Source organism: Uloborus diversus, chromosome 2, assembly GCF_026930045.1.
Source record: "Uloborus diversus isolate 005 chromosome 2, Udiv.v.3.1, whole genome shotgun sequence".
Lineage (NCBI taxonomy): Eukaryota > Metazoa > Arthropoda > Arachnida > Araneae > Uloboridae > Uloborus > Uloborus diversus.
In genome coordinates, this window is record NC_072732.1 from 173067791 (window position 1) to 173084036 (window position 16246).

Genomic DNA, 16246 nt, shown 5'->3' on the forward strand with positions numbered 1-16246 from the left:
CCATTTCATTTGTACGCCATATTGCCATTTCTTATCTCAAGTGAATCATTCAAACCACATTTATTCCTCATGTTTTAGCAAAAATGCAGTGATCCCATTAAAATAAAGCATTATCTTAAAACGATGGTATCATGGAATTGGGATAAGTTTCTTTTTTACATTTCAGGTTAGAAATACCATACCTAATTTACATTCATTATAGTGGGAAATATTTTGTAGGACGGCGGAAGCGAAGTTTAATATAATGCATGCATGCATACATTACACACGTATGTACCTATACAGGGTAAACCTGATAGAGGAACTACCCCTCTAAATCTCCCTCTTTGTGTTAAATGTTTATGGTTTAGTACTTTTCTCCCCTCTAACCCCTCAGAAGAATGTTAGCGGTTGATATAATGCTCCCTCTTCTCTATATCAAAATAACAACTATAAAACTCTCGAAACTGAAAAAAAAAAAAAAAAAAAGCTGTCCAAAAAATTTTGCAGACCTCTCTAGTGGTTCAACCTAAGCAGCGGTGATAGTGGACGCTAATAGTATTCACGCTGAGAGGTAGGATGAGGTGACGAAAATTACTCGGAAATGAAGTACTTGTATATATCCTTTACTATTAGCAAATCAGCTAAAAGTTAAATATTTTTTTAAAAAAATTAAATTGAAAATTATTGAAAAAAAAAATATATGATTTTTGTTTTCAAACAAGAGATTTTTGGAACTTACCATCATATTCACAAATTATTCTCATACCATCTTCGCATTTCATTGCAAAAAAATCAAACGTCATGCCTCTGACAAAACTGATGATACCGCAATCTGTTTCTTGCGGCACATGTGCATCCCACCGGTGTTCCTCCAATCTGAAATAAGGGGTACAAATTCAAATTTACTACTTTATTATAGCAGCAAAATAAGTTCTTTTAATTTCAAAGGAGGGAATCTTTTTAAATTTGTTTGTGGCACGAAGTTCCAATGTGAAATAGTTGACGTCGCTTCATGCAATTGCATTGTGCGTGCCGACTGGGGCAAATCTTCCAGCGCCATTTCTTACAACTGATGTAAAACTTGAAGAAACCATATTGTAAAGAAAAAAAGAACTCCATTACAGTTTTTTCCTGTTAACAAATAATCAAGTTCAGGATTTCCACAAGAAATTTTAATTGACGAGAAGATTCATCATTTATTTTCTAACAGAGCTTCTCAGTTCCATCAGTTTTCTTATAGCACTGTATTAATTTAAACGGAGTATTTTTGTAAGCTTACTGAAGAGAGGGAGGGGAAAAGAGACTAATTTTAAAGCCAAAATAGATGAGAACTTTTGAAAGTTCAGTAAATGAAGAAATACACTTTTCTAACCGTTAGTAATTTGTGCTAATAACGAGTAACTATCGCTTCGTTTGACTATCATTCGACAGTTTGCAAGGAAGTCCCTCCGTTGAGGAACTATGCACTGGCAATATTTCGAAATTGAAGTCCTCGTCTTTGATGACGTTGGAGGAAGAAATGGTGTTCGAAATTCCTCCAAGAAAACTTTTAGAATTTGATGTTTCAAAAAGGCAATTTTAGACGATCTTTGTTTATGTTCGGAAAAGGAGACGTTTAAAGGCTTTCCACCGAAATTTTTTCAAAATTTAAGTCACGATTGCAGTTCCATCTCAAGTAGTGTTACAGGAGGGGATTGATTAAATTTTCGAAACTGAAGTTCCAAAAAACGCTGTGTTCGACGACCTTTGCTGATGTTAGACGGAGGAACTTTCGAAATATTATCTTGGAATCATTGCGTAATTGAAGTTCTAAAAATGCAATTTTAGAAAACCTTTTTGTAAAAGGGAAGGAAAGGAATAAAATCAGAGAGCTCCTGCCTCCTCTCCGTGGCTGAATCTATATTTTAGTTGCTTTAAATGAAAACAATGTGCCCCCCCCCCCCCCCGTAAGTATGTATAAATGAGATACGTAGTTGAAGGAAAATAAAGTAATTTAACCGACTCCACTTTGAAAGCTTTCTGGACCCGCTCTTGCCATCCCATGTTTTCTCAAATAAAATCAAGAAGGAATGCCTTAAGTATTGTTAACGTACAGAACTTTAAGAAATTCTCCCATGCCAACCTAGTTGGTGTAAATTAAGGATTAATTTTTTTTTATTTCATTATGTGACGTGATTTAAATCTTTAAAGGCGTACCCATCTTCTTCGTAAATCCACCTTCCGTTTGGTTCCCTCTTCAGACCCGTGTATATGCCGCCATCAAGTTGCATATTAAGTATTGCCGCTGCTACACTGTCGGTTTGCTTGTCGTTCTTGTATGGGAAGGCATGTCCGTCCATGCAAAACTTAGTCATTAAGTCGTAGGAGTCTTCTTTCGCTACGACGGAGAGGCACAATCCATAGTAGTTTACATACCTCATTGCATCTGAGTGGCATTCTGAGAAAATCAAATTTATGATATGAATAAAAAATGAATGGTGTTGAAATGATGCGACAGAATTAAATAATGGGGAAAATAAAAAAAAGAATGTAAAGATTGTTTATAAAGTCTTGCACTGATAAATAAAATTCATTGAAAAAAAATTTAAAAAACGTGATTTCAACATAATTCTTTCTTTATTTTGGTCTTGAAAAGTTTTTTGTATCAGAACTTTGATACGCTTCTACGTTTGCACCTTTGGTGGTTCTGAGAAGAATTAAGACGATTTTCAGCTTCACGCCAGGTACTAACGCAGCCAGAATTTACGCTCTTCAGGGATGGGTGCATGGGCGTAGCCAGAGGAGGGCAGGGAGGTGAAGTACACCTATTTTAGGAAGGGCAACTGCACCTGGTGCATCTGCCCTTTTTTAGAAGAGAACTTCCGACTCTCACGCTCTTTCCAAATGTCACCCAAGATAATTTCAAATGCAATTTTTGGTCTCCAATTTCAAAAAAATTCCGAGGGAATGCTACATAACCATCTTTTCCGCCCTCACCTGATCAAAAATAGCACAAAATGTTTTTGTAGGGGGAGAGGAGGATTATATAATTTCAAGCAATTTCCATGGTCCGAACTTTGGGATAGGTGAAGGGTAACTAAAAACCACTATCTTGTTGCGCCTGTGTGCTTGTCCCTCCCTAACGGGAATCCTGGCTACGCCCAAGGGTGAGGGTTTGGTCAAAACAGTCCTTATGCCGATATGAACTATTATGACAATCTGTGAAAACCAAACCTTCTGGAGAAGTTGACCTTCAAAACCCCTTTCCACGTCCCTATGAGTTTTTTCTTTCATAGACACCATTATTTTTAGTTTTCGATGTTAGAGAAAGACCTGTCGATGGCACACAGATAATTTTAACGCCCAGTTGCCACCTGATGGAGGCACCTGGGCTCTCCTCGATGCGAAACTGCACTAGGGATTTAATTTTGAAGATGACATTCAAAGCGAAACGAATACCCAAGGAATATTTTACATACCTTATAATCATACGACATAAGCACTAATGATTTTCAGCATCTTGAAAATCCAGATCCACCGACAGAATACCGCGGTTCGGAACCCGGGACCACGGCGCAGAAGGCCAACACTTTACCACCACTCCACCCAGCCGACTTTAGGTATAATTTTATACAAATGGGGGGAAAACTTGATGCGATGATAGTCGAAATAAAAAAGAATTATGCATTTAATCTTACTTTTTTAAAAATAAGCTTTCTTCAGTAATGCAAGGCCTTATAGACATTGTACTCATATTCAAGGTGCAAGGCGATATCTTATTGACACACATTGTCTGTCAAAACGGTGCGTTGGCACTATTGAGGGAGTTAAGCAGAGTTAAGTTTTCTGTCAAGGTGTCAAGGGAAAAAAATCCCAAATAAGTAATCTTTAAAGCAACCTTTTAGGATTTTTGACTATTCTCTTATAACTCCTATGTTTTTTTATCAACTCGCAATGGAAGCTTACACCTTTCGTCTATTTATAAATTTACAGTAGAGTACTTAGTGCTGTGTTACTATCAACAGTGATAAAAAAATGAACAATACAATTCAGTGTCAGCACAGGAAACCACATTTATTATGTAAGACTTACATTGAGGCCATTAGAAGATAGGTACTTTTTCAGCACACTTGATTTTTTTTTTTTGGAAGAATTGTTACCTGTTCCTTTTTCTTTCTCACAAATTAGAGCAGCATTTTTTCCACAGGAGTAAGGAGCCACTAAAAAGTCTTTCTGGTACATGATTGCTCCACAGTCATCACCGAAGTTCGGCTTTTTGATCCACAGGGGATAATCATCTTCTTCTACTGATTCGTCTCCTACGGAATACTGCCATGTCTTTGATCCGAATCCAGAATCTTTCCTCATACCTATGGATGAAACTCATCGTCAGTAAGTGGGAGGACATATAAGCTGCTTATGATTCTGCCATAAAATTCAACTGCACATTAACAAACAACCTTCACATTGACATGGATAGCTAGAGATATTGATAAATTGTGGAAACTGCTGATTGCCTGACATGTGAATTTTATGTTATTCCCAGAAGTTAATGGTTTAATATTCGCTCAACATTAAGTACATGATTACAATATTCAAGGTAATAAAAAAAAGAAGTTTTAACCAAAAAAATATTTTTGTGACAGCTTACAAAGTTTAATCTAATTGAAGTTACTCAGTAGTTTTAAAGTAAAATATTACTTTCATATGGGATCACAAGTAAAACAATTATGTGATCATTATTTTGTGCATGATATACGCACGCCATTTGACGCAAAAATCTAACAATCATATTAAGAGAACTCAGCAACTTTTGAAAGTTTTAACTCTACCAGTGACCAGGCACGTAGGTAGAACTTTGTTAAGGGGGGGGGGGGGGGTCCAAGGTTTCACGAACTTCAAAAGAGGAGGCATGCTAAAGCAAAATTAGTAGCTCATATTTACGTTAAAAAATAAATCCAATTAAAACTAATTATTAAAATATGATAATTAACTAAAATTAATTAAATAATTGAAATTGATAGAGCATTTATTAAAAAATTATTTCACAAAAATTTTACTTTAAGTGGCAAAAAAATTATTGTCAGTTTATAAAATTAACATTAAACTAAAAGTTTTCCCATACTAAGTTTTCATACATGGATAGAAAAATTCCATCACATAAGCTTCCTCTGTTCTGATGCTTTGAAAATGAGTGATACAATTCCTATTAATAAAAAGTTCACAATAAAAGAAAATCGGAAAACGAAAACTGTTCTATGGATTACTTGGAAAACGCAGATAATAGTTTAATAAAATATTAAATCTTTGTAATATATTTAAACAAAATATGTACAAGTCATTTTATTTGAAAAAAATAAAGAAATCTATATCTATCGAGTCGAATGTATAACTATGAATGCAATATAACGTAATTCCGCCACCCTGTCCGATTTGAACAAGATTTCTGGCAAAATTCAACCACCCTCTCGACGAAAATATTAGCAAGGTTTCATTTAAAAAGCTTGAACTAGTTCTTTATTTATCTACTTTATAACATTCTTTTGATTATACGAAATTGAATGAAGTTTCTAATTTTATCCGTTTTCTAATTATCATTTCTAACCATCATTTAAAAACTTGAACAAACTATCAGTGGCGGCGCGAGAGCAAAAGTAAACGTCGGCGATGCAGTTTTGCGAGGCCCTTTTAATCATAAAATATTGTGAGACAAATAATTGAATTCATAGAATTAGTTTTTGTACTAACTATTGGCACATAGGGTTCCCAATTCACTTAATTGCTGGGACAAAAACATTTCGTGATTAGTAGCACAGTCAAAAAGAAGTTTTTTTCGTGGTGGGGGGAGGAGCCGGCACTTGGACTGTGGAAAAAATTACCTGATAGAAAGGGGGGTCTGGGGGTTCTCCCCCGGAAAGATTTCGAAACTTGTAGTTTAAAAACGCCATTTTGTGCTTTCTTTGCTGATGTTAAGGTAAAAAAGGTACAGGGGGTCTCGGTGGAAATTTCTAGAAATTGAAGCCTTAAAAATGCAATTATAGGCCATATTTATTGACTTTAGGGTCAGAGACTGTCCCAGATCGATTCTTAAAAAAAAAAAAAAAAAAAGTCAAAATCAATTTCCTGCAAATTCTCGAAATTGAAGTTTCAAAAACAGAATTTTAGACAAACTTTGAAGATTTTACCGGAAGGAAGGGAGATCCCTCGAAAATTTTTGAAAATTATGGTCCTAAAAACTTAGGAATATTTTATATTCAGGAGCCATTCCACTTGAACTTTCTGTTAATGAAGTTTAAAAAGCCTAATTGCTTATGATATAAAAGAAAGGCGATATGGGGACCCTTGCCCGAATGTTTTCTGAAATTCAATCCTTAAAAATGCGATTGTATTGCCATATTTTGTAATATTACGCTCGGTAATTTTTGAAATTCAAGCTAAAAAAACGCAATTTTAAGCGATTTTCGACGTTGTTGAACATTTGGGAGCTTTAAGCTGGAAATATTGCGAAGTTTAAGATCTGGAAACAAAATTTCAGTTGCTCCATAATGCTTTCGGTGTGTGTGTGTGGAGGGGGAAGAGTTCGGAGGAGCAGCATTTTGGATATTTTCTTACTTTTAGATGAACTTAGGAAACAAAAGAAAAAAGAAAAAAACTGAAAAGAAGAGAAAAAAGAAAGGGGGGGGGAGAGTTAGCTGATCAATTAGCTGTTGCCAATGAATATTTTTAATTCAGGCCCCGACAGAATTGGGCCAAACATTTGCTAAGGCTGACTCTGTGCAGTCTCTCCTGCACGCACTATTTTGATTACTTTTGCGTCTGTTATATTTAATGAGAGCTTCAATCGAAAACATGGAAATATCTTAAAACTTCTGAGAATTTACTTCTGAGAATTTTGCGAGGCCCTATCTGCGCGAGGCCGTCGGCAGTTGCCGACGTCGCCGACGCCTAGCGCCGCCACTGCAAACTATTAACTCTTTGATGGATGGAGACTTCCTTTGTTGCAATCATTAAAAAAAAAAAAAAAAAATGCGTATTGCCGTTTTTTTTTTTTTAAATCGTTATTATTATTTTTTTGCAAAACGAATTGGTAAAATAAGCTATCTTAGGATCCGTTATGGTATTTTTTTTTTCTTTCTAATGGGGCTTCGTTAGAGGCTTTAGCCTTTTCGGATCTAGTGCGAACCACCGATATGGCATCTAGTCTTTCAAATGCTACCATTAAGGCGCGGATGTGACTGCACAGGAAATGTCGATGCCGAGTTTCCACCAGATGGAGACACTTGAGCTCTCTTCGGTGCGAAACTGCACTAGGGGTTTAATTTTGTCAAGCCAAACGAATACCTGAGAGATCTTTTACCTGTCGAGTAATGGAATGTATGGTGAATGAAATTAAGCATCTATGTATTTTTATTTTAACAACATTTTGGAAAAAATGCAAATGATTGCTTTTTATAAATGTTTTTTATAAGGTCATGAATGATTTAAACATTATTGGCGATTTTCCTCTGATGTTTTCAATTTGATGTTTCATTTAAAAGATCAAGAGGAGGCATCGCACCCACCTATCTCACCACCAAACACGAGTTCAGTTTATTCTGCCAATACAAAAAACACTTCTGTACAAATCAGTCTTTTTCAAATTAAAAATATAATTGTAAACAACTACAGGGTAAATGGCAATATACTCTATTACGAATTATCGTGTCAATATTTGATTATAACCTGGTTACTTTACTGTCTTTATTAGCAGTAAGCAAGTGTTCGACTCGAAAATTTCATGATTTGGAGTCAAACGTCAAATTTTGATCATTAAGGTAATCTTCGTTCCGTTTGCGATTGCGATAATACAGTAGCATTAAATTAGATACATTTTCAACAATATGTAATATGCATAAAGCTAGCCAATTTTTGAAATCAAAACTTATAGGTTTCTTATAGCCTCAGTTTATAAATTTTTTGCTCAACAGTCATCCGATGTTCAAAAGCCTAAAAACAATCTTTTGTAAAAAAATCTTAGAATGATTGTGGTTAAAAATCCAGTAATGATTTAAATCTACCTTCCAAAATTCATCTAACAATAATAACACTTTTGATTCTTTCATTTTCAAATTGGTATAACTTCCATTCTAGGAGCGATTTTGTAATCATCATCTATTCTCGAAAGCATATCATATTTTATAACGTAGGTATTGACTTTTTTTTTCTTTCTTTTATGTGATGTTAGTAAAAGATATTCTATTGCAAGAAATAGCAAATAATTTTAACTTGAAGAAATAAAGAGTTAAAAAAAAAAATCTAATATAGACGTGAAAAACACAAGAAAATGTACCTCGCATTGACCTTTTTTTAATTACATGCGCAGTAAATAGCAGAAACTTTCACCTAGTAATTTTATAGTTAAATGCACATGTCCGTTTTTTGTTACGTTTAATACTACCTTCGCAATTTACTAATGATGGATGCATAGACGCTTATTAAATAATTCCTCAGTAAAAAGGTGGTAAATACTAATCAGAAAATTTATTCCAATGAAACAAATACAAATATGCTTTTCTTGAAAAACGGAACAACATCGAAGAAAGATTTTTTTTCTTCAGTTAAAAATGACTAGCTGCTCTTCTCTTGGGACCATAGACTCACATTTCAGTAAGATTTAAAAGTACGAATTTCTAATAATTACTTTTAAATTACATGCGTTAATATGGCCGAACTTGCAATTTCATAAACTGATTACAGTAAAATATTCAAGTAATTTTCAATTTCATTCTTCGCTTCATAAAATTTTGATACAGCGAAAAGTAATTTCGTTGCATCAACTTCAAATTTATTTATTCACTTATGTTCAAAAAAAAAAAAAAAAAAAAAAAAAAAACGAACTTTTCAGGATTACAGTTTAAAAGTTGTAAGCTTCCGGGGAGATAAGTAATCTATTATTGTTAAAAATAAACTAAAAGTTTAAATAAGAATATTAATCAAAATATAAAATGAATCTGAAATAAATCATACCAAAAATATAAAGTTCAAAAATAAATTAATAATTAATATTTATTTTTTCTCATCCTCAATCACACGAAATGTGTAGAATTTTTTTTTCGTTGCTGTCGGAACTTAGTTTTTAAATGGGAAAACATATTAACACATAAATTGCTCGTATTGTTAAGAAAACTTTAAAAGGAAACACTACAACTTACCTAGTTTATGTACACTTAATTTTCTTCTGATTACAATTTTGTTCAAGATATGTTTCCTATAAGCGCGTGGTAGAAAAAAAACTGTGTGTTAAAACAGAAAATAATAGGAATTTCAATTACTAATTCACGAGGGATGCACCTCACTCTGGCTGTCCTTCGTGCAGCATGTGTCTAGGAAATCAAGTCCAAACGGGAAAAGAGTCAAAACGAAAAGAAGAAAGAAAGAAAAACACCCCAATGAGACTAAGGAATGTTTGTTTTCAATTACTTTGCCGATGGCAATGTGGTGTGCTGAGGGAGAGGGGCCGAATTTCAAGGTCACAACCCAGTTGGCTTGAATTGGAAATTCGTCGTTTTCGAACGGATTCTTCGCGACACAGGAAGAGACCGGCGGCAACTGGGAACCCGCAGTTATTTCACGAGGTTCTCGTGTTCTGAATTGACTCGGACGCGGGAAAATTGTCGATAAATGGGAATATTTAAGGGGAAAATACCGGGTTTCATAAAATTTCTCTCTTTGGAAAATTTTTGTTGTCGTGAGGTGCAACAACCGAGAAAAAGCAGACAGTGGTCTTTCGGGAAGGGGGGGTCCGGACCCCATGGACCCCCCCCCCCCTTGGCTACGTCCTTGCAGTGACCCAACTAGAATATTTTTTCGGAAGGTGAACATGAAATTACTTATATATATTAGCAACAAAGGTTGTAGGTGTAAGGAGAGGGATCCTAAAACTCTGCTCTTCTTCCGCCTTTGAATTCTACAAACACGACATTATTTTATCTGTGCTATTTTGCTACAGAGTTAGATAACCGGACAACTTTGCTAAATTTTAGCTTTTCAAGCATAGAACCGTTTTTATATGCATCAATGAGAAAAGCAAATTTTATTCTTGAAAGTAAACCCCGTCAAAATATTTAACCTGAAAGAACTAAATTCAAAGTTTTTATCATCATAATAATCTCAAAATGCAAATGATACCACAGAGTTTAGCATTCAATCCAAGTCTTAATTTCTTGCAAAAGAAGAACAGGAGCCCTACAGTGCTGAGATCTATTTTTGCACGTCAAACATGACGAATTTAGTCTAAAACGTTAAAATTTTACATAACATTGAAAATAAGTGCTGGAGCTGGGCTCCCGTACGCTCTTTTGCAAGTTAATCCCAGATTTAGTCATATGTATAAGAAAAAGACAGTTTCATCTGTGTGTTATTTATTTATTTTTATTATTATTTTTTGAGTGTACCGGTGTGAGAGATATTTTCCTTTTTTCTTTTCTAAAAGGTTTCAATTATTATTTGATTTCTTTCACTACTAAAAAGAAAACAAAAAACCTTCAAGTTATCTAATCTAGAAGTGTTTCAACAGATTTAAGTGGAGTTCTTTTTATTTTATTTTATACATATTATTCCTCTATACCTGTGAAGACGAGGGCGGCACTCCCGACTTCCACTTTGTATCCAAGCATGTCCGTCAAATCTTGAAGCATGTTGTCGGACACCTTCCTGAGGTAAGGTCTGCTGTTGGCATTTATACTTTGGCAGTATCCTTCCATGTCTTTTCTGTCTAAAAGCCGCTCCTGAACTTGGACGCAGATCTGCTCCCGTTCCAGCAGGGAGAAGGGCTTGGGGCAGTCTGAAAACGGAAATGCAATAGCTCAAGATGACTAGAAATTTACTGGTCATCCCTTGAAAAAGCAGTCATTTCTTATTCTTTGCTAATTTAAAAAATATATTGTCTGAAGGAACTATATTTAATCGCATTAAAAAGTAAGTTTTATTTATCTGCTATGAACTAAATTTTACGTAAAAACATACTCAAATATACTCCTGTGTACAGGGTCTGCATTTTAAGTAATGATAATGAATCTACAAATCAAAATGCTTTATGGATATCGCTACAAAACTTTAGTCTTCAAGGTATGCTCCTTCACACATCCGCAAGCTAGTTTTCCACGCTTCGTGCACTCAGGGCTGCCGAGAGCCAAGGCCCTTGTCAGTTTGGTCACCGGGCCCCCTCCCCTCAAAGAACTTGTCAAATTTATATTACTCCGATTACGAGCCTGTCTCCAAATGTGAATAGCCCCTAGTTTTCCTGTTGGGGTAACGTCAAGGATGTAGGGAGGTAGAAGAATATTTGTGATGCCAGTTTTCGTCAGGTACTCTGTAACCACGAAGCAGGTATGACACGGCGCTTTGTCATGATGATGCATCCGATTAACAGCAATTTCTGATTGCACTTCTATTTCATTAAACTCTATATTGACCAGTCTTGTCAATTTTTTGCATAAAAATTTGATTCTTTAGCTCTGTTCAATGTTTTGCTGCATTTTGAGCTTGCACGTGTGCTCTGAAGGATGTTTCTGACTTTCAAGGAACGTATGAAGAGGGGGAAAACTCGCCTACAGAAGAGTGTTGATACCCAAAGAGCATACTTTGAAGACTACTCAAGTTTTGCAGCGATACCTGCAAAACATTTTGACTTGTGGAATTATTCACATTACTTAAAATACAGACCCTGTATTACATACATATCACTATACGTAAAAACATTCACAATAATTTTTTTAAAAAAATGAAAATTCAATATTTTTCTTGAACTTTCTTCTACACATTCCTTGAATCCTGATTCACCATTTTCGCAATAGTATTCATAGCATTAGATTCTCAGTTTAAAAGACCATATATATAGTATGAAAATGAAAAGAAGTCTTTGTCATTTTGTAGTACGAAATTATGTAGAAACGCTCTTATCAAGGCCGTAGCCAGGATATATTTTCGGAGGGGAACATGGTCGGAGGCAATGGTGGTTCCAGACTTGTAATCAAGGGGGAAAATAGCGTTTAAAATTATGTTTATTATGTTGTTTGCAAAAATCTAACAAAATTGTAATTAAAAAAAACTATCAAATGATTGTTTTAACCAATTAATTAGTTCATTAATTAATCATTTGATATTTAGTTTATATTACACAAGAATTATTCATTATGGAGTAATAATACGTTTTTATACGATCTACATCACTATCTGATGACTACCCGACTCAGCAAAATAAGAGGACTGCGTACACTTAAACGGTCTATAATACATCATACAGTGTTTATTACATGTTTACAACTACAAGTGCATGCGACGGGGGCCTTTTAGAATTACTTTCGCGCAAATAAGTGAAAATAGTCACAATTGAAAAATAATCTAAAATGGCCACCTCAAAAAACAAATTAATATTCTTAAAGTCAGCAAATGCATTAATCCACATTAATTTGTTAAAATCCACCAAAATAAGCATTTAATCAAAAGTATGATTGGATTAAAAAGGTATAGTTTTGAACACGTGAATCTCTTACAGTCTCTTGTTGAAGTGTATATCAAAGAATGTTTTTAAAATATTATTCGTAATAAGAGCCATTAACATTCCATGATGGACCAAGGTGTAAAAAAATTACGACTTTTTGAATTTTTTTTTTTTTTTAAATTTGTATGCGGGTGTGGAGCGGCGAGGAGGAGAAGGGGTCTGAGTCTGTCTGAAGGAAGATTCGTATAACAAGGTCAAGTGAAGCAGGAATAAAGGGAAGAGTTTTAATTAGATAGTCTTCGTTTCTTTATTTTTTGAAGAAAGGTTAAAATTTCGGGGGAGGATTTGTCCCGACGGTCCCCACCCTGTCTACGGCCCTGGCTCTTATTATAAGACGATAAATCACCGGGTTTCTTTAACTGGATCATTTCTAGTTTTGGTTCAAGCCACGGTTTCTCTGAAGGCAATTAGAACAAAATAGTGATTGAGTAACAATTCCCATTAACTACCCGCATAAGAATGCTCGAGCATCTTTTAGTTAAGTTTTAAATCTAAGGCTGATTGCAACTGCTTGTCTTCTAAACCAACAACTTATACACAATTATACTTATAAATTATCAAAAATTAATTTAAAGAGCTTTTTTCTAACACTATTACTGAAGTAACACTTTAATTATAATTAAGCATTAGTTATCTAAGTTCTAAAATTTTTCTTTTAAACTTTCTTGAGGTGAATGAATCCATTAAAAATTGGAACAAATATGCTGCTATTAAATGTAAGAGAATAAGTTTAGTCGGTTGAATAAAAAATAACGTCAAATAGCACATATTGAAGATTAATGCAGAAAAGTGTTTCGGCGTTACAAGGAACGTCTTTTTCAGTGCAAAAGAAATGAACTTACTGTTGGATGCCTTTTCATCCATAACCTTATTTCTTTTGCATTGAAAAAGACGTTCCTTGTAACGCCGAAACACTTTTCTGCATTAATTTTCAATTTATCAATTTATGCTGTTTGACGTTCTTGTTTTACTTCTTATTCACAAAGGTTTTTGTTTAACTTTAGCGAGCCGGGTTTGGGATATGGTACTACGAACATAGAATCTTATTCTACGTAGAAGAGATAAATACTTCTATACTGAGCAGTTCGTAACAGGTATGTACAAAAATATTCGGATAAATGTCTTGGATACATTTCTTATAAATAATAATATTAAGTTACTACTTAGAAGTATATACTAGGACGATTTTCCGTGATTGGATGACGGTGCGATTTCTTTTAGCATTTTCTGTTGTCTAATTTCGTAACTTTTCACGAACCAGTAGACACAAAGATCCTATTAATTATAATGGTACATTCATAAAAATGTTTTAAAGTACTATAGGCTCTTAAAAATCAGGACTATTGTGGCGGATGGCTGAATCATAAACAAAGTCAATTTTCGGTACAGGTTGTCCAATTTCATAACTTTTCAGAGAACAGTAGACTCTAAGACTTATTAGCTATAATCGTACATTTATGAAAAAAAAAAAAAGGTTTAAAATATTGTAAAAAATTCGGACCATTGTATAGGATGGTTAAATCATAAACGAAGTCAATTTTATTGAAACATGCAGCGCTAAAGATAGAAAATACATATCATTTTCATGAACTGCAGAATAATCTTGTATGTTTTACCGAATTTTCTTTTTTAAAAAAAAGATGTTCCCGATTTTCGGTCCGGAATTTTTGTGACCTAAATTTGAAAGTTTACTGCATAAATAAAATAAAAAAAAAAGAGCTGAAGTATCTTTATATACTAATAGGCAAGCCGTTTTCTTTCGGTACCGATTTCCTTCATTCGTTTTTTTTTATTTATTTATTTATTTATTTATTTATTTTTTATTATTATTATTTTTTTTTTATTCGGTAGCTATTGCCGAGTTTTAGTGTCATTAATAAAAAATTTTAAAATCGAACGCTAATTAACGGAGATATTAATAAAAAAAAACGCATTTTCCTTTAAAATGGCTCATTCTACACGAACACATGGTCCATTTTTTTTCGCATTTGATATGGTTGGAAAGGTCTTTAAAAAACACTCCTAACGAAAAAATTGTCAGGGCGCCCAAGGTCCAATAACCTAAATCTACTAGAAAAAAAAGTTATAGGCGTTTTTTAGGTAGCGAAACTCTAAAGTTTTAATTTTATCTCTTTTCCATTGTTGAAATTCATTGTTGGAAGCGTGAAACATTAAGTTTTAATTCATTTTTGAAACCCCCTTTTTCTACACGAAAAATGCATTTTAATGCTTCGAGCATGGTATGGTTGGAAAGCTCGTAACTCATTTAATAAATGAAATTCAAAGTTTCTCTTTTTCATATGGTTATATAAAATACAGCATAGATTCTCCGATATTCGTTTTAGAGGTTATACTAGAACCCAGAGTTAGCGGGTTTAAAACTTTGATGGATTTCAGCCATCGCATCCTTGAACTTGAACTGGAAGCATATCAAATTTTGTTTTCTTAATTTTTTTTTTTTTTTTGGATTCAAATATGGATGGGAAGGGTGGGGGGGGGGGTGTATTCTCCAGTATAAATAGCTCTTAAAACAATTTTATTGAATGAATACTTATTCGCTAGATAATAAACTGTGGTTAATAATAAATTTCAGATTAATTTACCTTTTGCAAAAGAGTCTCCTAGGAATACAATCAACAAGTACAAATACATCGTAACTTAATGCATCGGAATAGGGACTCTGTGCGTTTTATACTTGGTAATAGATCCGACGTTCACAAACTCGTTTCGTCGCCATGTTTGTTTTCTAAAGAAATTTACTTCTGAAACGAAAGGTACCAAAAACCTCTTTTAATATTTTTTTCTCCCAAATTAATTTTTATTCGTATATTTTAAAATTATAAATGGAAATTCTATATATTTGAACCTTTATGTATTTATTGTATTTGCAACCGATTACATATCGAAGAAAATAATTTTTAACATTTTCCAAATTGCCGTGGCAAGAATTGCCGTGGCAAGAATTGCCGTGGCAAGAATTGCCGAGCGTGTTAGTTTGGACCACATATTTATAATATTGTCTAATATTAAGTTAAGTCAACATTTAAAAATTCAACTATTAAAAATGACAACATTCCTTATAGTTTTTAGGTAAATAGCTTAAAAGTTTTTAAAAAAAATTTCGAATTAAATTATTTTAAGCATTCTAAAACTGGTTATTTTAAACATTCTGAGATTCGGATAAGTTTATTATCCTCATATATATAATAGTCAATGATCGAGTAACGCTCCTGACGTCATCAACAATGAAACTCGTGCCACGGCATGATAATTTGATAATATTTTCTGGTAATGTTTAACATGCATGAAAAGACTTTATTTTGACAGGGCTGAACTGGATCCGGTATCTTAACTATTTTACTAGTAAAATTCTCATTTTAGGGGAGTGAAGAAACGAAAAAGTAGTCAACAATGAACGCTATCTACTGAAGTTTAGGGTTAACCCACTGAAGTTAGAGTTAAAATTTCAACTATCAAAATATCACCAAATAAGGCAATTGCTTCGTACAAATGTTGAAGCAATTTTCACCCGTCATATCTTGACGGGCGATTTTCTAGTATATAGTAATCTTTACAGAAATCTATAATTTTCTTATTTAAATAGTTATGTTTAAATGCAAAAATAAATGTCTCAGATTTAAATCTTATTATCTGGATCATCTTTTGAATTTTATAAGAAATTAGAAAAATATTTTCTTTTCTAACACCAACCGATTTATTAAGTTTCCTGAAGTATTTCATTTA

The 16246-nt window shown here is 33.7% G+C and overlaps 1 protein-coding gene across 1 annotated transcript; it reads right to left on the minus strand.

Annotated features, from left to right (window-relative positions):
- Positions 1-676: 676 nt before the first annotated feature.
- LOC129216661 (uncharacterized) lies at positions 677-15154 on the minus strand. The gene is made up of 5 exons (XM_054850878.1): positions 15106-15154; positions 10568-10783; positions 4122-4331; positions 2179-2419; positions 677-858 (listed from the first exon to the last, which is right to left on the minus strand). Exons 1-5 carry the CDS (start codon positions 15152-15154, stop codon positions 696-698), a joined length of 879 nt encoding a protein of 292 aa, XP_054706853.1. The 3' UTR covers positions 677-695.
- Positions 15155-16246: the final 1092 nt, after the last annotated feature.